Source organism: Labrus bergylta, chromosome 4 (assembly GCF_963930695.1).
Source record: "Labrus bergylta chromosome 4, fLabBer1.1, whole genome shotgun sequence".
Classification (NCBI taxonomy): Eukaryota; Metazoa; Chordata; class Actinopteri; order Labriformes; family Labridae; genus Labrus; species Labrus bergylta.
Genome location: NC_089198.1, coordinates 21,897,687 through 21,921,870, shown reverse-complemented (window position 1 = coordinate 21,921,870; position 24,184 = coordinate 21,897,687). Strand labels below are relative to the sequence as shown.

The 24,184-nt window shown below is 41.3% G+C and overlaps 1 protein-coding gene across 3 annotated transcripts in view; it reads right to left on the bottom strand.

Annotated features, from left to right (window-relative positions):
* Positions 1–24,184, bottom strand: part of kmt2cb (lysine (K)-specific methyltransferase 2Cb) — a 68,918-nt gene that overhangs the window by 31,763 nt on the left and 12,971 nt on the right. For all 3 annotated transcript variants that reach the window (XM_065954083.1, XM_065954082.1, XM_065954084.1), the window contains exons 3-16: positions 20,208–20,296; positions 18,127–18,274; positions 16,164–16,370; positions 14,705–14,814; positions 14,460–14,569; positions 13,660–13,822; positions 13,349–13,520; positions 12,553–12,667; positions 10,244–10,419; positions 9,711–10,063; positions 5,138–5,215; positions 4,084–4,805; positions 2,536–2,658; positions 383–499 (exon numbers count right to left, since the gene is read on the bottom strand). In XM_065954083.1, coding sequence (XP_065810155.1) covers positions 383–499; positions 2,536–2,658; positions 4,084–4,805; positions 5,138–5,215; positions 9,711–10,063; positions 10,244–10,419; positions 12,553–12,667; positions 13,349–13,520; positions 13,660–13,822; positions 14,460–14,569; positions 14,705–14,814; positions 16,164–16,370; positions 18,127–18,274; positions 20,208–20,296 — 2,683 coding nt within the window. The remainder of the gene's footprint in view (positions 1–382; positions 500–2,535; positions 2,659–4,083; positions 4,806–5,137; positions 5,216–9,710; positions 10,064–10,243; positions 10,420–12,552; positions 12,668–13,348; positions 13,521–13,659; positions 13,823–14,459; positions 14,570–14,704; positions 14,815–16,163; positions 16,371–18,126; positions 18,275–20,207; positions 20,297–24,184) is intronic.

Below are 24,184 nucleotides of genomic sequence, written 5' to 3'. Positions count from 1 at the left end.
TGTAATTATTTATTTATTTATAAATAAATGTTGTACAAAAAATATATTATTTATTTATTTTGTACTGTTATCTATGAGTAACAGCTACTTATGCACATGGACCATCCATACCACTTTTTTACCCTGGCTATGTATTGTGAGCTCATGTTTTTTGTATGGGTGGGATATGTATGTATACATGTGTTGTGTCATGTGTTTGTATGTATGCTGGCTGCTGGAACACCTACATTTCCCTGCTGGGATGAATAAAGCATATCTTATCTTATCTTTATTTAACATTAATGGTGCTGAAATACAACACCCATATCTTAGCTGGAGGCAAACCAAACAGTGCTTTGCATACAGTGTAGTATTCAGCTGTCATCCAGCTGACGGCACATACCCCGGGGTTGATGCTGGGACTCGCCCCATTCTTGCCTCTGGCCCTGCCACGTCCAGCTCTACCTGACAGACCAGCCCCTCTGGGCCTCCTCCTTCCAGTGAAGCCAGAGCCTCGACCCTGTGGAGGTGAGAAAAAAAAAAAAAAATCAGAAAATGCTGTTGGGAAAGAAATCCAGCACGATGAAAATTCCCCGTCTTAAAAAGTGTCACTGTCGGACGTAAACACCACTTGTTTTCAAAAGCTTGATTCTCGCTTGTACACACTGAATCATTAAATTCATATTTTGCTCAGAGTAAAGAAAGATTTGCGAGTAAAGAGAAACTTTGCTGCAGGGTACGTTCCCCACCTATGACTTGATCTGCATGTATATATAATTGTGTGTGTGTGTGTGTGTGTGTGTGTGTGTGTGTGTGTGTGTGTGTGTTTGCAGGCCCTGAATTTCAGCGCAGGACTGCAGGAGTCGTGCACAAAATATTCAATTCCCAGTCTTGCTCTCATAATGCATGAATATACTGCATAAATTCATCCATTTACAATCATGTTTACAATGCCCGTTTGAAACAGGTTGCATGCTTGTGTACAGGACAGACTGGTCAGAAACGTTGCATCAGTATGAGCCACATAAGTCTGGATCACTTGTGCACCGTCTCGCTTTTCCTCCCTCTCTTCAACAGAAGGTGCAGGTGTGCAGTGAATAGCGGAGGCATCTGTCTGACAACGGTGTTCCCTCACAGACTATAGCCACCTCGTGCGTTTGTGTGCGTGGATTTAAAAAAAATGGAGGAAAGTAAGGTGCGCTGTTTAAAGTCATATGTGAACATGTGTGGGAAATGACTTATATTACTATCAAGGGTACTTTAAAGCCTACTTCAAATTGTTATACAATACAATAAAACACATTATAATCCCTTACGTTACTCCTAATACTAATTATAATAATGACTGTCCTGTCAAGAAGACATTAGAAATATTTCTGAGGTGAAGCAGTGAAAAGACAGAATCAGTTAAATACAGTATGTCTACAGAAAAGAGAATCTATGGAGCTCATTTGCAAAGAGAAAAAAATGCATTTGGAAGTCCAATTTATAGACCATATTTAAAGTAACAACTCCTGTCAGGAACTCAAATGTTTTTTTTAGTTTTGTTAACTGTGCCGTTGTAAATAAAATGCTAAATCTTGGACAGTAATTACACACTGTTCATGCATATGGCGTTTTCTCAAACAAAAAAAAAAACATCCTGCTGACTTTTTATAATCAATGATATCATCATCACCCTTGACTACAATTTCTACTGAAAAGATTAAAAGGTTTTGGTCTGTTTTCCAAAAAATCTTACATTGATACATTGGCAGTAATGCAAAGCATTAAAATAAAAATACGGGGGAAAAAATGATGAGCCAGATTCTTGACATTTTGGAAGACTGCCAGCAAGCGGGTGAGTCTGGAAAAGGCCTGTTGTTCTTGCAATGCGACTTTCACAGTGGCCTTTGCACATGTCCTGCAGTAGGCTTTCCCCCTTATTTGGACTGTCGAGCGCTAATGAACCGCGCAGCACCTGCCCCCACATCCCTTCCCATTTACCCCTATTTGACACTGATCCCAAATCACAGCCCTTACCCCCTCCACTATGCCTGCACACAGACAAACTGTACGATGGTGTTTTACCTGGACTGGACCCCTGCCACAGCATTCAAATTAACCCTCACCCAGCTTTACTAAGACTAATAGGTGTCACCATGGCAACCAACTGCCAGACTTTTCATTTAGTTCAGAATCTAAGACGAAGAACGAAAAGTACCTCAACCGCTTTGAATGAGAGCAAAAGGAAGGGAGCAGAGCAGAGCTAACAAAAGAACTCGTTCATTTATTAGAAGAGATGTTAATCTATATATTTTTGTAGACTGTGTGATTGACCTGATCTCTCATTTCTACTACAAAGCCAGCAAATCTAGTAAATACCAGTATATTTCAATCTCACTTCATGAGGTCTTATGTTTAGCTCACTGAAGTCAGTGGGAATAGCTGGTGTAAGCTATGTTATACATCACATTGACACTGGGACCACTGGGGCAGTGTGCGTCACGGGGGTAAACAGAGGGCTAACAGAGGGCAGCTGCTGCCCTGCTGTCTCTGCAGAGCCACTTTATTTACCACTCTGATGCTCCAGCCGGGACTGCCAGAGGACTGCCTGGTCTTTGGGACGTCCCACCCCTCTGGCTGGTCTGGCGACCAGGACAAGGGGGAGCTCACACTGCTATAGGGACTCCATGCACCCTAAGGTAAAGGGGGGTTGGTGAGAGAGTGAGAGAGAGGGAGAGAGGAGGGCGACAAAATGCAGCAACTTAAAAACAAAGCCAGCGAAGAAACAAAACATACAAAGAAAGATGTTAGAGAGATGTAGTGAGTTTCTAATGTAGCCATGAGGGAGCTACTAAATACACATTCACATATGCAAAGATCTGGTATTAGAAAGCATCAGATGTGCCAAACTACAAACAGGATAGGTTTTACTGCAAATTCAGGATTAAGCCAATCCAAAGTGTTTTTCATGCAGTTTAAGAGGCATGTTCCTGATGAATCTTTCAAACAGCAAAACTAGAGAGCACAATTGTGTTAGTTGCATTTCACACAGCATAACTTGCCAGAGCATCATGGTACATACAGCAGGAAAGAGGCCCCTGCAATCTCTCGCCATGACAGTGTATGCTTGGCATGTTGACAAAAAGGGGCGAATTGCATAAGCAAGGCAGCACATGAGCCCATCTGACAAGAGCATGCTGGGCTGCAGAGGAGCAGCATTTAAATGTTCAGAATAGATTTCCCCAGGCCTTGTATTAAAAAAAAAAATGTTTAGCCACATCATATTTACTTAAAAGATTGGATATATCTGGGGAGAAACACACTTTGCAAACTTAATTAGTCCTCTCTCACTAGCATCATTCATAATAGATTATAGCCATGGGTGTTATTCACATTATTTTTCTGAGAGAGTCTACATTCATTGTCTCTTCTATTGTAATTCATATGTCTACATAACACAACACTGGGATACCAATATTAGAAGATTAAACGTTTTCCACAGTCACTAGGGACCTACTGTAGTCCATTGTGTCACATAAAGATGATGAGGACATGGTAATGATCACCCTTCATTTTGACTTTATAAATAGTCTTCCTCTACAGGAAAGCAAGATGGGCAAGGGTTGTAACATGGACATGAAATGGACAGAGTGATGGATGAAAATGCTTCTGAGGTGAAATATGGTTAGGACTCTGTAAAAGGTGTTTTAGCCATAAAAACATAATGCCATGTGGAAAAAATAATACTTTGAGTTTTGCTAACTAATCATGAGATGCATTATCGGGACGAGGGCTCAGAGAGTTGAGAGAACACATCAGTCTTTATTCTGTTTCTCTGATTTGATAGCTCAGTGTACCAGGTAAAACTTGACCGAATTAGATTTTGTACACACAACCAAAAAATATCCCTAACAGTACGAGCTGTATCAACCAACCTCATGCAAATACATACTCTGTTCTACCTTTGTTGAGCAGAGTCCCACAGGACACAGGAACACACACATCAGCAATGATAAGTAACAAATCAATAGCCTTCACTGAAGGGGTATGTTTCACTGTCACAGCCTGGGACATGAAACAAATCATTGGTCTTTTGTGAAAGGGTATCAAGGTTCCTACCTGTTTGACTCGTGGCCTCCCAGGAGAAAACTTCCTCTTGGTGATGGCTGGCTTTCCCATTCCAATCTTAGGGGTGAATGGTATAAGTGTGGTGGTGGGCATTAGACTGCTGTGGTCACCCAGTGAAGGTAGGATCTGGGTCTGAGGTGGCTCTCTGGGAGAGGTCCCGCGGGCAAGAGGGGAGAGGTGGCAAGGAGAAGAAACCATTTCTGCCAACCTTTCCACACATGATTTCATTGGTTTCTCCTCTGAAGGCAGGCTGGAAAGCGAGAGATTAGGCTTGCTCTCCGGAATAGTGTACATGTCCTCAGATGTATGAGAGGCTGAGGGCTTAACAGTCTCTGTCAGGTTCCTGTGAAAAATAACCTCACTCCTCTCCTTGTTAGGTTCCTTTGGAGCAGTTTCCAAGAGAGAAGCCCTGACTACATCCATACTTGAAGGCTGGACTATTGAGACCTCCATTGGTTGGTCCATGAAAGGTACTGATGCAGTACTTGGTTCTTTGGTGGTTGAGATGATGGCCTTTAAATCCTTTGTGCAGGGGTTGGCCATGCCCTGCTCAGGACAGGCCTCTGTCTTTGCTGGCTTAATATGTAAAGTGGTATCCTGTGTCTGTAGTGCCTCCATCGAGAGCAGGGCTGGACAAGAATCAGACTCCTGGTTGGAAGTCCCCGATGGCTCAGGACTCTCTGTAGGTTGGACTCTGGCTGCTGCTTTAGTTTCTGTAGGAGGAAATACAGAGTGGTCAAATGAACATATTTGAATATATTTGTATCATGCACATCATTAATGATTCCTGGCATGATCACGGTTTTAAAAAAATAATTACAAAATGTGTTATTTTTATGTTTTCAAGTTTCACAACAGCATTCAAATAAAATGATGTCATAAATCTAAATGTCATTGTTGTTGAATTGTAGGGCAGATATCGTGCTAATGGTCTTTTGTACGCTAACTTAAACAATGTTTTCAAATAATACTATGCAGTGAAAAACTCAATCAGAAGCTACAACATGCAGATTAGGTACAAAATAAATACGATGTGTCAACAAACCTGGATTGACTTCTGTTTGGATTTTGATGACAGACAATTCAGTAACCTTCATTTCGACATCAGCTTCCACAGAGACTTCTAAAAGAAAGCAGAGTCATGATCAAAAAGCTGAAGTGAACAAGTATACTAATGTATTACATTTATAATAAGAGCTAAGAGTCTGAATAGATTTTAAAGAGTATTAAGAAAGCCGGATGAGTGAATAAATTAAGAACACTAATGCACAGCGATCAAAATGACAGAGAGAACTAAAACTATTAAGCTTGCATCCATTCAATTGACCCATTATTTCAAATCAAATGATGAAAAATGAAAACACAAGTTTGATATGATTTCCTTATTCATAAAGATTCTGCTTTTAGTAAAACCAGTGTGTTTTTCAGTGACACAATGTGAAGCTTGGCAATAACCCTTTTAAACATCAAATTTAACACATTAAGCATGAGTTATAGATCACCAAGTATCAGAGGCAAATTTTGAGAAAATTTAATTTGTATGGGTCCATATTCGCATTAGTAAACACAAAATATCGCGATACTATACTGTATCAATTTGTTACCCCACCTCTAATAACTGTTAATATTAACAATCAGTGGCTCTGGGCCGAATAAAAAGTAGTCAAAATGCATCAAAGGAAAAAAGAAAATCTTAATCATAGGATACATTATAGTATCCATCTAGTGTCTATTACTCTCTTTCCCACTAGGTTTTGTAGTGTCTCTTACTCTACTCTTTTCTGGTATAAAGACATCAGTGCATTTGACTAGTCTGCTATGAATAGAACTAGTCATTCCTGGCTATCAGGCATCCACACACTGAGCCAATACACTGCCAGAGGGCCTCTGACCGTACAGATAGCCTAGTCTTAACGAGGCACCCCCATTTCAATCCACAAGTTCCCATGTCACACTGATCCTGACACACACATGCACCTGCTAAGCATCTCTGCCAGGGAAGGGAGTAACCATGACAACCAACATCCCAGGGTCTGTGTGCTCCGGGCTCATGACTGTGCAGCTTGCAGGTGCTCATCCGGTGCCGATGCCAGAAAGTCAATTAGGAGATGGCCCTCCAACCATCTCAAGCCTTCAACTATTGACCAAGCTGAACACACATACTCATTGATATCAACCCTCAGCTTCCTATATCTCCTACAGTGAATGAGGTGACGGGTGAGATAAGTACACGGCTTTCATTAATGCAGCAGAGGACTAAATTTGGGTCTGACTTGCAGTCACAGAATGGATCCAAGTGCATCTGTCAGTTGAGTCACAGATAGCCTGCTGTTAAACCCTGAGTGCCGGAGAATCATGGTGGGTGCTAAAAAGCTCGGGTTAATGTTTTTAATTAAAAGTGTAGGTGGTTGGCAGCATAGACATGATTCAAAAAACGCAGGCAATATCGTCACTTATTTCAGTAGAGTTTCAAAATAAATGTCCTCCTTTTACTCGGGTAACATAAGTGGTGAAACAGATCACAGTTAATCCATGTATGCAAGTGTTAGATGACCGTTGTGTGTAACAACAATCAGAAACGTAATATTAGACATGCTACAGTGCAGCCTACTGTAGTTTGTTGCTGTAAACTCAGCCAAACAAACTACGTTACAGGGCACATTTTTAGATACAGTCCCTAAACGCATGATCGTCATTTGTTGCTTTGACTTCCTCAACACGCTGCACAAGCACAAACATCTGCCATATGAACGGTGTGCATTATGTTACATGTTCAACATTGTCAAAGCTCTTGTGAAAAGACATTTGTTTGTAGATTACAGCAAACTCTTGTTTTAAAGATCGAGGGATAACAATTACTGTTATTGAAATAATGGAGCTTTTCTTATTACAGACTGTTGTAATCAGAATATATGGGGTGCGTGTCTCTAAAGGGAATTCGGGTTAATCTGACTGCTTGTATCATTATTGTAGCGATTTATATGGAAGCAATGCATTACTAAGATGCCTGAAGATACAGATTTGTAGTGCTGTTAAATTTCCCGGTTTGAGTCAAGGCTAGCTAAGGAATAGAACTGATTAATTCTGAACCCTGAGATTTTTGATCACCCCTTAGTCTCAATGGTAAAATCCAAAGAAAACAATTAGATAATATGTAACAATGTTTCATCTTATTTAAGAGGTAATCATCTAAAATCCCTTTAGATGTCTTCCAGTGGGTAGACACAATTCAGAAACATGTCTAAATTTTCAGGTGCTTAACATAAACCTCCTCAATCCTTCCTTAAATCAATACACAGAACACATGTTTGCTCCCACGTGTCTACGAAACCTCTTAAGGGGAAGCCTTGCATTTCCAGTTGAATCCAATGATGAAGAAGTTGATGACCGCAGGATACAGCTAGTAAAAAAAAAAAGAGAACCCATGTGTACAGTGAGCAGTGCTAGCAAGCTGTGAGAGCACTCATGAATGAGCCAGCGTAGCTCCCAGGCAGGTTTGCAAACAGGGGATCTAATAACATCACCATCATGCTGCTCCTATCCAGTTTCTCCTGCCAGTGGAGTCTGCTGTCTAGACAGAGTGGGCAGCTACCACTAGCATCCCCAGCTCACCGTTATTTCCACTGATACACCAGATCTATTGCTGGCCCGAGTGGAGATGCAGCCTTGAGCTTCATACAAACAGATACAAGCATCATTAAACATTCAAGTTTTGGTAGTGCTTGCAAAACACAAGCCGTGTTTCCATTCAGTTGCCAAGAACATTCTAGGCAGAAAAGGATATATTCTTGGTTGCATTTCCATTAAGTGGTTTAGAGTGAATTAACAAGGCCTTTTTGCAAAGTGTATTTTTATCAAAGAGTGTCAGGATAGCCTTCACTGTTCACATGGCTGTAATGTACTGCCCAATTGAGTAAAAGACAGAACTTTTAAACTACAACCAAAACATGATGCCTTAGACGTCTTACTCCTCTATCTATGGGACAAAACTTATTAGAGATTACAGGGAATTGAATGTTACTGGGTATTAGTTTTAATTGGTCTTTTGAGTCATGATGTCCTGAGACAAAGACTTCTGTGAATATCATGGAAAATGATGAGAGCAGAAACAGCTCCTCTCTCACAGAAGTTAACCGTTTGTTGTACAGTACTGACATATGAAACAGTTAACGTCACTGACAGGCAATGGAGATTTAACTGGGGATGCTCCTAGCGACTTATTTCCTAGTCAGTTTAATGAAAATTACAATTCATACTAACCGACTACCACCACCAGCCTTTGTTCCTCATGGAAGGTTAACATCCACATGCCCAAAATAAATGTAGCTCCTATCCATACGGCAGTTTAACCTGGCACAGCCTACACACATTTTTATCTCAGTGTTTTAGCTCTTACAAGAGGCTATCCATTCACTGTGCTTATAGGGGCTTTTATTTGATAGGACAAGAGATAGCGAAGGAATCCAGGGACAGTGGGGAATGACATATGGGAAAGGAAACACAGGTAGGATTGGAACCCAGGCTGCCCACTTGGAGGACGATAGTCTCTGTACATAGGCGCCTCCCTATACAGTATATACTTTAAAAAGGTATAAAGTAACAAACAGAAAAACAGCATCATTAAATGGAGGTTCCTTCATACCTTTAAAAAGTATACATATATATATTGCATAGAGGTCTCTGAATTGAATGGGCATAACTGAAATTATGAATCCCACTTTGCATCTATGTGACAGAAACGGCTTGCTTTGATTTAGCGTTGCACACCTGCTTGTTGCATGCAGGCACACAGCTATATGACATCATTACAGTGCCTGAGCAAACTCTCCCACCACGCCTGAGGACAACAAAGATTAAAGGCATGTCAAATGTAAAGCTGGTATACATGAAGCACTGGCAGCCATCTCTAATGGCAATGCCTGCCTCTTGCCAACCTGCCCAAACTCTTATGTAGTTTCATGAAGCTTTGCACTGAAGTGACACTTAAAGGAAGAACTGCTCAAAGTATTAACTTCCTCTTCTTTTTATACTGACAGCACACACTACCTCCCCAGGAGACAGGAGGGAGAAACAAAGTACTTTTAATTTTCTGAACACAAAAGTTACAAAGAGAAAGGAGTGGCTTTAATCTGCCGCTAGTAGGACACCATCTGGTTATTGGGGAGTCCTCAGAAAATCCTCCAAATAAAAGAGGGAGTGCTTCTCTCTGGTCTGATTCCAAACAACTCCAAGTCCTTTCATCTGCAACAACTACGACTTTCAAAACTTCATCAGTGCTGACATTACAGCCCATTTTTTGTGTTGTTTGGCCAAAGCTTTCTACTGCTTATGCATGGCTGGAGGCTGAATGAATGGACCCGGAACTACAAAGATTCCCTTTCATTTTCAATCTTATAACCTGGTCCCCATGTGTATGATTTTGTATAATCAAAAGAGTAACATTCTTGGCGCGTTCTTGCTATAAGAAGATGTGATTAATATGCTGATAAAACAGATTGGATTCTCTGGAGGGGCACTTGAGTATAAAAGAAAATTAAGACTTCAAGATAACACAAGGAAAGAGATCAGAGCAGATAACTCCCTGTGTATAATCTAACCCTTTTGGAACAAAGACCCACCAGGCTTCTGGGCTGACGTGGCCAGCTTCTCCTCCTGGACGGTAGCCTGAACAGGCTCTGGATCTGAGTGCAATGGAACAGCGAGTAATTCCGGTTTGGGGTCCTTGTGCATTTCAGGAGGCAGCTGAGTGCCAGGTTCTAGGTCCGTGTGCTTTTTAGCCAGCTGTAGGCCAGTCTCAGAGTCTGTGTGCATGGAGGCTGGCTGAGGGCTGAGCTCTGGGCCGGTGTCCATATCCTCTGCTTGTAGCGGCTGCTCTGCAGCAGGAGACCTGCAGTTGGAACAAACATAGTCCTCTCGAGGGTGGATTTCTACTTGGCCTGAGTTCTGACGCTCGCACTCCAGGTGAAGCCATCTGAAAGAAGTGCACAGGAATTTTAAGGGATTGCTTGAGCTCTTTGAAATCCTTAAATGTGACATATTTATCACTGTGGTTCTCCTTGTGTTTCCTTAGGGTTACCAGGATACACATTTGCCACATGAATGAAATAGAGAAACATTTCAAGTATTCATGATAATAACAAATGTTGCTGACCTTTTACAAGTGTGGCAGAAGAGTAAGTCTTTGTGATGCTCAGGGTCCAGAATGCAGGCACATGTGGGACAGCACAGAGAAGGGTCCTGGTTTTGGACGCAGTTCTCACACAGGAGGCTTGTGTGGTGCCACTGCCTGCTGCTTCGTGTTCCACATTGGATGCACACTCTGCAGTTCTGAGGAGCAAAGGAGGCATATAGTGACGTAACATTGATACTCATTCACTTCAAATACAAGGTTTCTGCTTTACAGTGGAGCATTGAGAGAAAGAGGAAGTAGGTATGATAGCTGTCCAGACCACCAGTCAGCATGTCTTTGGTGTTCCAGTGAAATGTATGAGGCAGAACAGAGACATATGACTAATAAATAACTTCAGTGTTTATAGACCTTTATGAAATTGATTTGCAAGGCAATTTGATAATCAGAAGAATCACTTACACATACCTGTTTTTACAAATACCACTCAAATTATGTTAAGCAGTACAAATGTTTGAGTATTGAATCTAATTAAGACTTTTTTAGAATAAAAAATCAAACACTGGCATCATATTAATTGAGTTCTGGCTACATAGCTGCATTACTGAGTGCAACAAACTGCCAAGTAGTGTTACAAATGGCCGACTTCAAATCAAAGCAGGTTGCTATTAATCCAAACATGGAGCACAGCTTTGCAAGCTGACTAAAGTCCCGCTGCTCTTCATAAAGCACTGGAACCGTTTGGTTGAACACAGTGCTGTGAGCACCAGAGCCAGAGTGGCACAAGCAAATAAATGGCAGCCAGTGTTTTTGATGAGATATCCACACTGACAGTGTGCACCAGCAGGGCAGAGCTGCTTTGGGTTAAAAACATGTTCATTTGGCTTTCATTTCAGTGGCAGGCCTCTTAATTGCTGCTGTTTTTTTAAAGCAGCATTTGGAGTTGAGGATTTTGGTCATTCTAGTGAGACTGCTTTAATTTGAACAAAGTCTTCATGTCACAACTGTAGACAGTTCTTTCACATACAAGATTTTATAAGACAATTGGAGGAAACAATACTATTTAACCTGAGCTATGATTGCTACAAATACATTTGTAAACATCTTTAACTTCAAACAAAAATTAAATATATGTTTATACAGATATATTGGAGAGCCACTTTGGACCAAACATATTCATATTAACCTCATCAATAGGGCTTATGCATTACTTCAAAGTGAAGCAAACTCATCAGAACATCAGAGGATAAATGCTGATGGTAGTCCTTAAAATATATTGGTCTAAGCTGATTTAAGATTGTAGAAAAACAGAAATTCAACAGACTGATGGTCTGGTCCGTTTTAAACTTTACCCAAGACATAGTCATATTTCTTGTTCATTTAAAGTTTGCTTTCTCTCTGCAGTATTCACTTCCCAGTGAAAAAAACAACCTAGCCACTCAAACATGACCAGGCTTTCATTCTTTTTTTTTTTATGAATTGCAGCAAGACATCTGCACCCACGCCAAAACTACCGTGTGAGTTGGGACAGGGGGTTGGTGGCAAGCGACTCAGAGGACCAAGTGGGTGGGTTTTCTCCAGTGCTGAGTCAGATAGAGAGGCCTAGTATGAAAACCTTTCAGCACTCTGGTGCTGTGCCCCACTAAACTGCGGTTACCAAACTGGGGTTAACAAACCAGCCGCATTCATGACAAGCACACCATTTGGCCTGCCGAGCAATGAGGAGCTGAGCTGCAGCGAGGGATGCGTGTGATGAACACGCACACACATTAAGAATAGACGCTCATACAGCGCTGAGGCTGAACTGAAGCCTAAAAAGAATGGCTGGTGTGAGTCATTTCTTTACCACAGGAAGCACAAAACACACCACCAATAGTCACATTTTTTTCGGGGTGATAGACATTTATGGCAGAGTGAAGACACAATGTGTTATCCAATTTTACAGTGATTCTTTGAAGCGATTTGTTGTATGAAGGTAGATATGTTGCAAAATAGGAGAGCTTGTAGAATGTGATGAGAACTTGAAGAAAAAAAAGTGAACTTGTATAAAAAAATCCACACTCACCTGAAATGAATTTTGTGTCACAAATGGAAAAAAAAAAATGGAAAAGTAGAAGTAAATTTCCCCATTCAAATCCTCCACTGATTTTTCAAAAAATTCTTATATCAAGAGATTGGTGCCTGGAACCAAGACAACCAGCCACCCCAATACTAGTGACTATAGTACATTTAATTTGGCGCCAAAACGGCATCGAAAAATAGAGAAAAAGGCAAAGATAGAAGACTGTATCTTTGATTGTAACAATCTATCCACCATATTACTTCTTTCCTACCTTACATCTCCAGCCGTTGGTGGGCAGAGAGTCTATAGCAGGTTGCAGACAGAAGGTATGGTAGCCTTTGTCACACATGTCACACACCAGCATTTTAGTGTCTTCTCCTGGGTTCCTACAAGCACAGAAAAAGGTTGTAAAACCAAACAGCAAAATACTTTAATATACTGCACGTACAGAACAAAATGCTAGCAAGGATTTTATGTTAAAGGGTCAAAAATATCTAAGTTCAGAGGTTTCTTAAATTAAGTATTTTTTAATGGTTCTTCAGTTTGAAGATGAGCACCCACTGTAGTCTGATTTTTGAATCCAGGTAGAAAGAAAACAAAGTATTCTTTGACAAATTGTCGATCCTTACTTTGAACAAATATCTTTTTTTAACTACTGAAGTGGAATTCAGTCTTAATGCAAATATCAAATCCATTTGCAATGATGTTACTGAATTATGTGAAAATAAATCACATCGTCTCATCATGCTATGCAGAAATGCTAGGGTACAAGGCATTAATGTTTATATGTAAATTTGAAACAGAAAGCTACAGGCAAACGGGCCTGGTTAAGCTCCTGTGCTGTCTAAAAAAGGTCAGAGGTCAGAAGACTGAGCTGCAGGGTACAACGTGCAGTTAGCTCCTCACAAACCCCACTGGTAAACAAACCAACAGTAAGCACAAAGCCTGGTAGCTATATTGAAAATTACCAAGACAAAAAATGTGAACAAAAAGCTAGATAGGAGGAGAAAAAAAAAAAAAATCAGACTTGGATACATTATTTAGGTTGGGGGAGGGGGTTGACTCACTTGCACGTCTGGCAGATTTTGCACTCAGGGCACTGCCATCCTGCCCTCCTTAGAGGGGTCACGGCCATATCCAGGCATATCCCGTGGTAATGCTGACCACAACTGGTGCAGAAGAGCTGGTCCAGCAGGTCCCCTGGGCTATCACAGAGCGCACAATTTACATCATCTACAACTGTGGGCAGGGAAATAAAGGAAACTTTTAGTCAAGAAAACAAAATCCGACATTCCAGTTGGTAAAATGTCTATTTGTTAAATGTTATCCATTTCGTTATTGCTTTTATGTACTATAAATCAAGTTTAACCAAACTTACATTTGTCAATGGCCAATTCTGAGTGTTCGGGGCAGAGGAGCGTCAGACTCCTGATATCCTGAAAGGTTCCAGCTGCCCCAGCACAGGGGTAATGGTAGAGTTGAGCACATCCTTCAGCACAGCACTTAATGGATGCTCCAAGGCGCTTACAGTATGCACAGTGCTGCAGAAAGAGAGATAGAGAGAGATCATCAAATATGTCCGGAGTGACTTCATCTGAAACGATAATTAATAAATTCCCTTAACAGCGACAGAGACACATCAAAGTCTAAAACATGTCTGCTACATTTTTAATGAATGACTCAGCTTATGTTTGAGACAGTGATTTATTCTTTAATGTCTCTTTGGGAAAAATATTCATTGGACTTCTCAGCTTAGGATCAAAACCCCTGTTTAAGCCCCCTGTATTTAGCCCCCTATTGATCACATTTGTGACAGAACCACATCCTTTCCCCGTTTCTCTTAGTTCTATAAGTGTGCACTAATAGCCACTCTGGAGATCAAGTGGAAGACTTGATGATGGGCTACAGGACCAATGGGCTGCAAATGCAATCAAGGGGCTGTGAGCTGTGCCACTGCTAACACTAGGAGCTAAGCTGCCATGGGAGCTCAGCCCTGTTGAGTGGCGTGACCTTTTCCATTTCACAGCTGAGAGATCCACGCTGCCGGGGCCGACCTTTACCAGCCAGTCTGATCCATCAGCTTTGCTGTGCCTCACTGAAGCAGTCCTTCCCTGCTGCCCCAACACATTAAGATGGTGTTAACACCTATTAGTCCTTGGATGTTCTCTCATGACTCACCTTTGTGCTCCCTGAGTCAATGGCTCTGTCCACATTAAGCAGAGATTGTCCCTCGCCCTCGCAAACACCTTCGGACCACAAGGCACAACTCTGATGTGCCCAGCATTGCCCTGAAATGTCAAAATGCAGAGTGAAAGGTGAGATTAAAACTGATGTCTTTTGCAAATCCTGAAAGTCAACTCCCCATTATAGGTGGTAACAAATGAGTCTTAACGTGTTAAAAATGCTCCATCTATGGATCTTACCTGACTTAAAGAGAGTCTGGACATTGAGATCTTGTGGAAGGCCAACATAAGCAAGCTCATCCCAAAATCGATTGGCTGGGTCTGGTTCTTCCTCGCAGCTTTCAGACCCGCTGAAACAAAGGAAAAGGTTTGCAGAGAAAGCGGGTCAGCAGAGGTGTTTGTTTTGAAAAATATAATAAAGGACATCTAGAAGATGCACTAGAAAAAAAACGGACAGCCTGAATCGACTTAGGGATAAATCCAGAGTGGAGACATAGAGCTAGAGGACTATGTGTGTGTTTTTTTTTTGTTTTTTTTGCAAAAGCAGAGAGAAGACAGAGAATGAGCTGGGGGAAAAATGTTAGAGAGCAAATAAAAAGGATGTGGGGGAGGAGGGAGAGGAGGAGGAGGAGGAGGAGGAGGAGGAAGAGGGCCATCTTGTTTGGTGTGTGCACAAGAGGCTGGCTGTTCTGTCTCATAAAATCTGTTGAAAAGGATGTGTTTCCCCGAGTCCCTGGCTTGAACTAGTGAGCTGCATAGCATGCGGAAAATGTGGAGAGGGAGCATTAGCATTTAAAAAGGACCTAAGTTCCAGTAAACAAAGCAACGGCCAAAATCAAGAGACTGGTGTCTGGAAGCATGATGGCACACTCATGACAGAAGCAGCCATGATAGCTCATTGTTCGCAGCTGAAAGTTTCATCACCCTAAATTATATTTTTCCACCTCCCCACTTTTCCACTTCATCTTCTACCTCAGCCTCTCTGACAAATCAATATACAATCCCCCCCCCCATATGGCTAAACAGAGGACCGGCCCCAATGACCAATCACACGGCAGCAACACAACAGCTACTGGTTGGCTTGGCATGAGGCCAGACTCATACTGCTCCCACTGCCCATTACGTCACTGGGAGCCAAGAGAGATGCCTGATTGGTTCCAAAGGGGCAAAACAAATTAGGCTGCTGTCCAAAGAGTCCAAGGAGGGTCCCTTTGTTGGCAGAGAGTGAAAATATGTGGATGCTTAATACATAATTACATACAGAGGAAAGGGCTCATGTGCACCTTTCACCTGCTGAGGCAATCCCTGAACCTAGGAACACTGACTGCTAAGGGCAAAGTCATTATTCAGCCTTTAAATGAAGAATGACAACAACCTGTTTAGTAGGAGAGGCCTATTTGTGAGGGAGGTTTCATGTGCATTGAATGCATGCTTTTTCCAATGTTCCAGATCATGCATTTGTATAGCATGGATGTATACATGTGGCCACCGAATATCCCAGACACAACAATTAAGACCTCACACTAACATCATTCTTTGCAGAGGGGCCTGGGACAAAAAAAAAAAATCACTGAAGTGAGGCCATTAAGAAATTCTCAATTCTTGCAGCATATTCACCCACTACAGGGACTCATCACTGTCTGGACCAACACTGACAACCAAACTATTTGTCACAACAGTGTCAGTCGGGCCCACTTACCTTGTCTTTTCCCTCTGTCCTGAGGTGGTCTCTCCTGCCACTTTTGGCTGAGTGGTTTTGTCGACATCACTGCTTTCGCTTGTTGAGCCTCCTTCATCCTTGTGGCTGAGGAGTGCTTCAAGCTCAGGCGTGGTGCTGAATGCTCGCAGCTCCCCCTGACCCAGCAGGCTACGGCTACCACAGTAACAGAAGGCACAAGGACGCTCGCTGAAACAAAGAAAGTGGGTGGAAGGGGGTGTTTAATTATATATACCTACTGTGACTTAATGCAGCAGCACGCATGTCACCATGAATTAAGGCCTCTTTCTTCTGGGACTGTCTGGGTAGCAACTTGCATATAAACACATAAGGCCTACATTTATGGAGGAGGTGCACACACTGTTTCCACACACTCGCTCTGTTTCTGTGCCATATAACAACCAGGCAAGATACTATCTCACATACACCTTAACCTTTAGCCTTGAATCACATATGAAGAAGATATTCACACTTTAAGCTCACTATTAAATATTATATATATATATATATATATATATATATATATATATATATATATATATATATATGTATGTATATATACACACACACACATCTATTTTATATTTAAATATCTTAAAAAATCTAACAGGCTTTTTTTTTTTAAAACAACCATTTAACCAAATTTCACACTAGGTGTTGTGGACTACATTTTGTGGACTGCAATTTGTCAGAGACTAGTGGCCAGGAGATGTAAAAGTATGGCTATATAATATGAGGTTAAAGGGGCTGTATGTGACTTTCAAAAATACTGCGTTTGTAGCGATACCGCATGGCTGTTAGGCGAACTGCACCAGTAACCTGTTGCTCACTCTCCCTCGCTTGCTCGTCATACGTGCCCGTACGTACACAAGCGAGCATCATCATTGGCCGCGAAACACTGGATATTTACCAGCATAATGTTTACAGAGGAGGTAAGCGGTCATACGCAGTAGCTCAGTCTGTAGGGACTTGGGAACCGGAGGGTCGCCGGTTCAAGTCCCGGTGCGGACCAAATTTGGAAGTTGGTCTGGTAGCTGGAGAGGTGCCAGATCACCTTCTGAGCACTGCCGAGGTGCCCTTGAGCAAGGAGCACCAAACCCCCTCCCCACCCTCAGCTCAGGAGCGCCCACTGTGGGCAGCTCCATCACTCTGACATCTCTCCATTAGTGCATGTCCATATGATCCTGTTTGTGTGCATGTATAAACATACATGCATACATACTTCAGCCTATGTGTGTGTTGCATGACTACAGAGTGTAAAAACTGAAATTTCAATAAAGTAAATCTTCTTATACACATGTGAAAGTCTGTGAAGGAGTCTGTGTGTCTGTATTCATTCGGCGGGCACTGGCTGAGAGCAGGAGTGTGTGATGAGTTTGTACTGTTGATCTCTGTAAGCGGAGCGGAGTGAGGAGGACGTTGAGAACGTGCATAAAATGTCACTTCCTGGAGCTTTCGCGGGAAAATACGACCCGGGGAAACTTTTTATACAAGCAACACAGATAAACAGTGAACATCTACTTTTTCACATCAGTTAATCGTTCACTTATTAATGGGCAATAAAAAACAATTTATACATGTAAAAAGTTACATGTAGCCCCTTTTATATGCATCACTTTTTAAAGCACAAAATGGCCTTCTTAATAAGATCCCAGGAGATGCAGCTGGTCTACCCTCCATCATCAACATCGATAACAGAAACAGGCCAGGAGATTGATTACAACCTTTAACAGAGTGGCACCTGGGAGGAGAGTTCTGCCTCCACAAGCTGATGACTCCATTTCAATTTAACCATGCATGTGTACACAGCGAGGCAAACAGCATGTCACATCACTGGACACAAATGTATAATTGTACTGCAATGTCTGTTCACACATGTATAAACAAAACAAAAAAACACAGTGCACAAACACTAATGGTTGAGGGGAAGTTTAGTGTTGCCAACCTGCTTTTGACTTCTCTACTCGCTGGGGCAGATGGTCCTACTGAACTCTCAGCTGGAGGGCTCTGGGTCAGAGGAGAAGTGGGCTTTTCATGCTCTGGCACTTCAGTGGTCACCAATTCCTCAGTTTCCACTGGCTGGATTGTTGTTTCTTATAGGACAAAAAAAAAAGAGATCAACATTAAATACATCCAGAGCATTTACATTATAGCCAGTTCAACACTGGCCTAGCTGCTCTTCAATAGAGAGGCACTTATGACAGAAAAATCAGCATGCAGTTTCGGACAGACACAAGCTGTCATAGGGCAGGTGGATTGTATTCTAATCAGTTTCCTCCAGGTTTAAAACACAGCCTTATTAATGAGATGGATGTTAAAATATGGGGACCATATGCTCAAGTACTGATTACAGTAAACCCACTGGGAACATCATGCTATCGTACAGAATAGCAATTATAATGAATGAAAGAGAGAGAGAGAGAGAAAAAAAATCACAGCAGCAAAAATGTCTCAATAAGTGTGGTTAAATAGTAATAGAGAAAATTTTGCCTAAAACACAACTGAACCCAATTTGGTTGCTTTTATGAGCGCTTTTGATCTAAATGAGAAAAAAGGCACAATTCACTGTGCTAATCATTCCAGACTGCTCCCAAATGTACCTCTTGCTGAGACTTTGGGCCATACAAAATTTTATTAACATTTCATTGATGTAATTAGGCTAATAGTGCAATGATTCAGTGCCATCCAATTGAATAACACAAGGACACTTCGGGCTCATTACCTCATAATAACCAAAGGCACCTATGGAAGACTTCTTTTGGGTTATGAGTGAGGTGAGAAATCTTATGACAATTCTGTTTAATTACTAAATATTAAACATTAAACAATTTTCGTATTTTTTGTGCCCCCTGTGGATGGCGCAAAATAATATGCCACCCATCTAGCGCCATTAAGGCCCATTTCTAGTTACACCCTGAACATCCATACCAAGATTTATAAGAATTGGACGTTCTGTTAATGAGTTATGGCCATTTCTCTGATAAGCTCCGCCCCATTAACGTTTATTGGTCAATATATTAAAAAATAAATAAGATATCAACATATTTTATAAATTATTTGCTAAGCATCACCCAATGAGGTTACAGAGGAAGAAATTGTAAAAAAAAATTAGATTTTCCAAAAATGTAAAATGGTGTTAAATCCATCATGGCGGACTTCGATGGTCCAAGCGGCTTTTTTGTAGGGCACAGCTGGACTCGTGTGTCAATTTAAAAGTCAATTCGATTAACGGTGTGAGGGACGTGTCCTTTCAAAAATGGACCATCTGGCCAATTGGGTTCATATTTCTTGTGAAGCTAATGCACATCATTCACAGTTATTGTGCAAAGTTTCGTGTTTTTACCTCGTTCCATCTCACGGGAATGTGAGGTTGGTAATAAGACAAATAACTATAATAATAAAACAACAGGGTTTACTGGAATAGAAACTGGAACCCTGACAATTGCATTCTTGGAATATTCTAAAACGCCTAATTGCCTTTTTATGTAACGTAACCCACAGCTAATGAAAGTAAGCTAGCGACAGGCAGAATTTCACTCCCCAATATCTGTGGCACAGCCAACAGCGCAGCACAGAGATGTATGAGAATGGGAGGCATGATCACGTGATGTGATGTACACACATAAAAAAAGCACATAAATGGGTCTGGAAAGACTGATGGGATTTTAAAAAGCTTTTAGAGGGCATTAGCCTTGGGCTCTTTCCCACTGCACCTCAATGCCAATCTCAGAGCAGGAGGAGAGATGGAAGCAGTAAGGGGAGGAAGAAAAAAAATACACACCCACTGCAGCTTCACAGCTCAGGCTAAACCCTTTCAATTATAGCCCTAAAGACTCATGGGGTGCCAAAAGCTCTCATCCATCCTTTCTCCAGGAGAGGGAGACTCCTCTACTTTAACTGAAGTACCCTTTCCAAACACTCTCTGCATGCGGCTGCCTTGATGAGCAAGTTCAAGTTTTATATCACTCTAACATGACTAATGTGTAAAAAAAAAAAAAAAAAAAAAAGGGGGCTGCAAAGGCTCACCTGTGTCCTGCAGGCCAGAGGACTCTGTTATCTCAGTCCCATCCATGCTGTCCTCCTCGTCCACAACAGCCCTCCCTCTGGTGCGACCCCTAGGGGGAGGAAGGAAAACACACATCTGAATAGGGGCAGTGAAGAAGACAAGAAAAGTGCTTGGGTTTCCCTCTTGATGGGGGAGAGGCAGCGCAACGTCCATGAATTAGTTAAATATAGTCACAGCTGTCACTGATTTTTAATGGAGGCACTCAAGCTACTGTAAAGCAAAGAGGGGAGGGGTTACAATATAGACTGGGAGTATATGGAGTTTAAAGATGGAGGCTGGCGGCTATTACCAATAGCTATACTCTGAAGATTCAGGTAAAAAGGCTTTGAAATGACTGCCCGTTTAGAGTGACAGTTATAACAAATCAAAATTGACTGCTGCGCATACACCAGAACTGAAAAGTGTGTGCTCATATTCAGATTAGCATTGAACAAACACCTTTAGCATTTGAAATCCCTTGAGTGATGACGATTCGTGGAGGAGAATTTTAACTAATTGTGTGATAATAGGTTGGTCATTTAAGATGCTATAAACACATTTCACATGAGTCATGTTCTGTATTATGTTCTGTAACATAAGAAATATCATTAGGTCGTATAATTATCATTACAGGCTGTGATGTTCAATAAAATGAGCGCTGTTCATTGAAGCTTTGGACAAAACCAATGATGCAGACAATAAACACAAAGAATTCCTTCAGTAGATATTTTTATCATAATTATGCGTTAGGGGATGTCTGGTGTGATACCCACCATAGACTTCCCCTTATTACTTTGCGATACACACATCATCATCAATAAAGCAGTGTACACGCTAAAAGATAATTCCACCAATTTTGGGCCTGATTACCCCCTTCCGACCAAAGTCAGCAAACACCGACAACAGCAAACGCAAAGCATAAAGCTGGACGGACGTCATAAATGCAGGACCAACTTGTTTATTTGTGGCAACAACACAAAATGTTTATATGTGTCTCCTAAAACATACCACAATTGAACTGTCAAGGAAAGGATGTCCGCCATGTTTGTTTACTGTTAATTTTACTTCTCCACACACGCAGATCTCTTGATGTGATAACGACATTGAGTGAAACCTTTCAAATTTTAACATACTGCTGATGATGATTGACAACAGATCAGAAAGACACAACTAAAGATACAGAATGAGGTGAGAAGCTGCTGTGAGCGGAGAGTTGCATGTGTAGGCTATGTGTGTGTAGATAAGAGAACGGAAGAAAGTCAGCTGAGCAGATTGATTTAAATCACCAGTTTCATCGTGGTTCAGCCTTACACTGATTCTTTGGACAACGATGCAATGTTTGCCACTATCACAAAGTCTGTCACATTCAAGGGCCTGTGACTGATTTCAGGAATATATTATGTACCCATTTAACACAAACAGTTACATTTTACCTAAAGAAAAAGCTAACTTGATATATAAACTTGTTTATACATGTTTAGATGCTTTAAAATATATATAATTTACAAGTGGTGCACCTGATTAGCTTAAGTAACTATGCAGGTTTGTGTTTCACCAGTTTGAATTTCAGGCACCACACGTTTCTTTTCATTCAATGTGATCGATCATAATTCAGCAATTTGTGCCTTTTCTGCACCATAGAATAATCTTGATCCTGGCTTATTTTGAAATGTCTTTCCATACGTGTACACAGAAGTGGACTTGAAATAGTTATTGTAACCCTATTCAGACTGCCAGGACCTCCTACATCACACTACTATCGCTATCATCATCATTGTCCACAATGAAGCTTGAAGGAAAAATGTTTTGATATAAAATGAGTGCTTCTTTATTATTTCATGAAGTACTGTGTCCTAATACTGATATTTAATATTCTTTTTACCATATATAAAGGTATATAAGGATTTTTTCAGACTAGTTTTGTGCCAGAGGTTATTGTGAATTGGTATAATACTGCAACCCTGTCAAAAACATACTGACACTACTTCTCTGAGGCATGATGCATAAACAAAATAATCAAGGCAAGCTTTAGACCTAGTGAAATATTTTACTTCTATGTGGGATGGGTCATGTAAATGACAAGACATGAAAATAAAATGTTCATTCATTCAATGATGCTGAGCACGGAGCAGCAACAGTTTGCAGGGAGAAATATACAAGTATCGAGTATCGAGTCAGAACTGTGTTTAGCAAATGTACCTTATCTAAAAGACTTTGAGAAGCAATGCAAGAAAAAAAAAACTAATTGGGTTACCCCTTCTCATAAGTCCTTTAGAGTGACTGAAACATATTTGAATACAGATCCTATCCAGATTTCCTCCCTAGAGTGCCCAACAATTGTTATCCGAGCTTTTTTCTCAACTCTTCCACTGTCATAATTTTTAAAACAAGAAACTGCAACCCTCCCCATATATTACAATAAATGCCCTGTCAGCAGATCAAGCAAATATGTATTTTTCCAACTATATGCCTCAGTGCCAACTCATAAGGATGTGTGGATGTGTGCACACACACCATCACAGATTCCTCTTTAACATACAGTATAGAGAGATCCGCCAGTCTCAGGATCCTCCAATGGGACCTCTGTTAAACAAATCCATGTGGAAGCGCCATGTGGATGTGGTAATTGTCAAGGACACAAATTAAATGGCAACAACAATTGCTAGCATGCTAAGTGGGGAGAGCAAACACGAGCGAAATGAGAGCAGCATGTCTCAGGGGTGCTCAGGGGGATTCAGGGGGTTGGATGTGAGGGAGGAGATGCACGGATGGAGGGGTGGGCGGTAATTTTCGGTGCCACTGAAGAGAAAAATCACAAATGGCTGGATGCCAAATCAACCCCTCCCTCTAAATGACTTCCATGTAAAGATAAGGAACACACTGAAACCTAAAGAATGACTGAAGTGGCCTCCAGCAACATTGGATTAAACATAATTACCTGTAAGCTTGAGTCAAACACAGATATATTAGCCATATAGAACATAACCAAACTTAAAAAGAGAGGTCTTTTATGTACATGGAAACATAAATTGTAGCTGCAGAGCAAAGTTTCAGCTCTCTTTCTGTAGTTTAAAGCGTTTCTTCAAGATTAACCAGTAACATTTGATAATGGAAATTGATATTAGAAGCACACTTACAACTATTGGGTTCTGTGAAGCATCTGCACAGACGAACCCAAGAATCAAAAATGACAACAGATCAATATGCAGACACATGAATACATCTTTGATGCAAATTACCCATTTGTTTATCAATCCAAAATGAACTGCAATATAATCATATGTCTGAAAATGCTAAATACTTTATGCTAAATATTGTACTACTGCTTTTGTGGGAAGGGGCTATGACTGATTATCACGACACAGAGGTCACAGACATGTAAAACTACTAAGTGCTTTCCACCAGGACCCAGCTAAATGAGCAGAGAAAAAAATAGTGTCAACTTGTGACATTGAAGTGATTATGATTTCTGGGAGAAAAATCCAAATGCACCAATAAGTTGTGTGTGACATTTTCATCTATGAGACCAGAGTCTGGTGTACACACACAGAGCGGTCACTGGTGTTGGTGACGTCTTTACATAGACTGCTCGTCAACATTCAGCTGTAATTACATATAACTACGCTAAAGGCATCACATTTCAGCATTCAGACAGCCAGTCAATTCACTGACAAACACTCAAGACTAACATTCAACCCCATACCCTGCACAACTTATCCCCCACACTCCCACCATAGGGAGAGATAGAGAGAGAGAGAGAGGGGGGGGGGGGGGGGGGGGGGGGGGGGGGGAGAGAGAGAGAGACAGAGAGAGAGAGGGGGAGCGAGAGAGAGCGAGCGAGAGAGAAAGAAAGGTGAAAATAATGCTGTTGTAAGTAGTCCCAGCTAGGAGGGTGCTGCCTGGAAAACCAGACCTGGATCAAGCTGGTCTAAAAGTGACTGACTAGCAGATGGAGTGT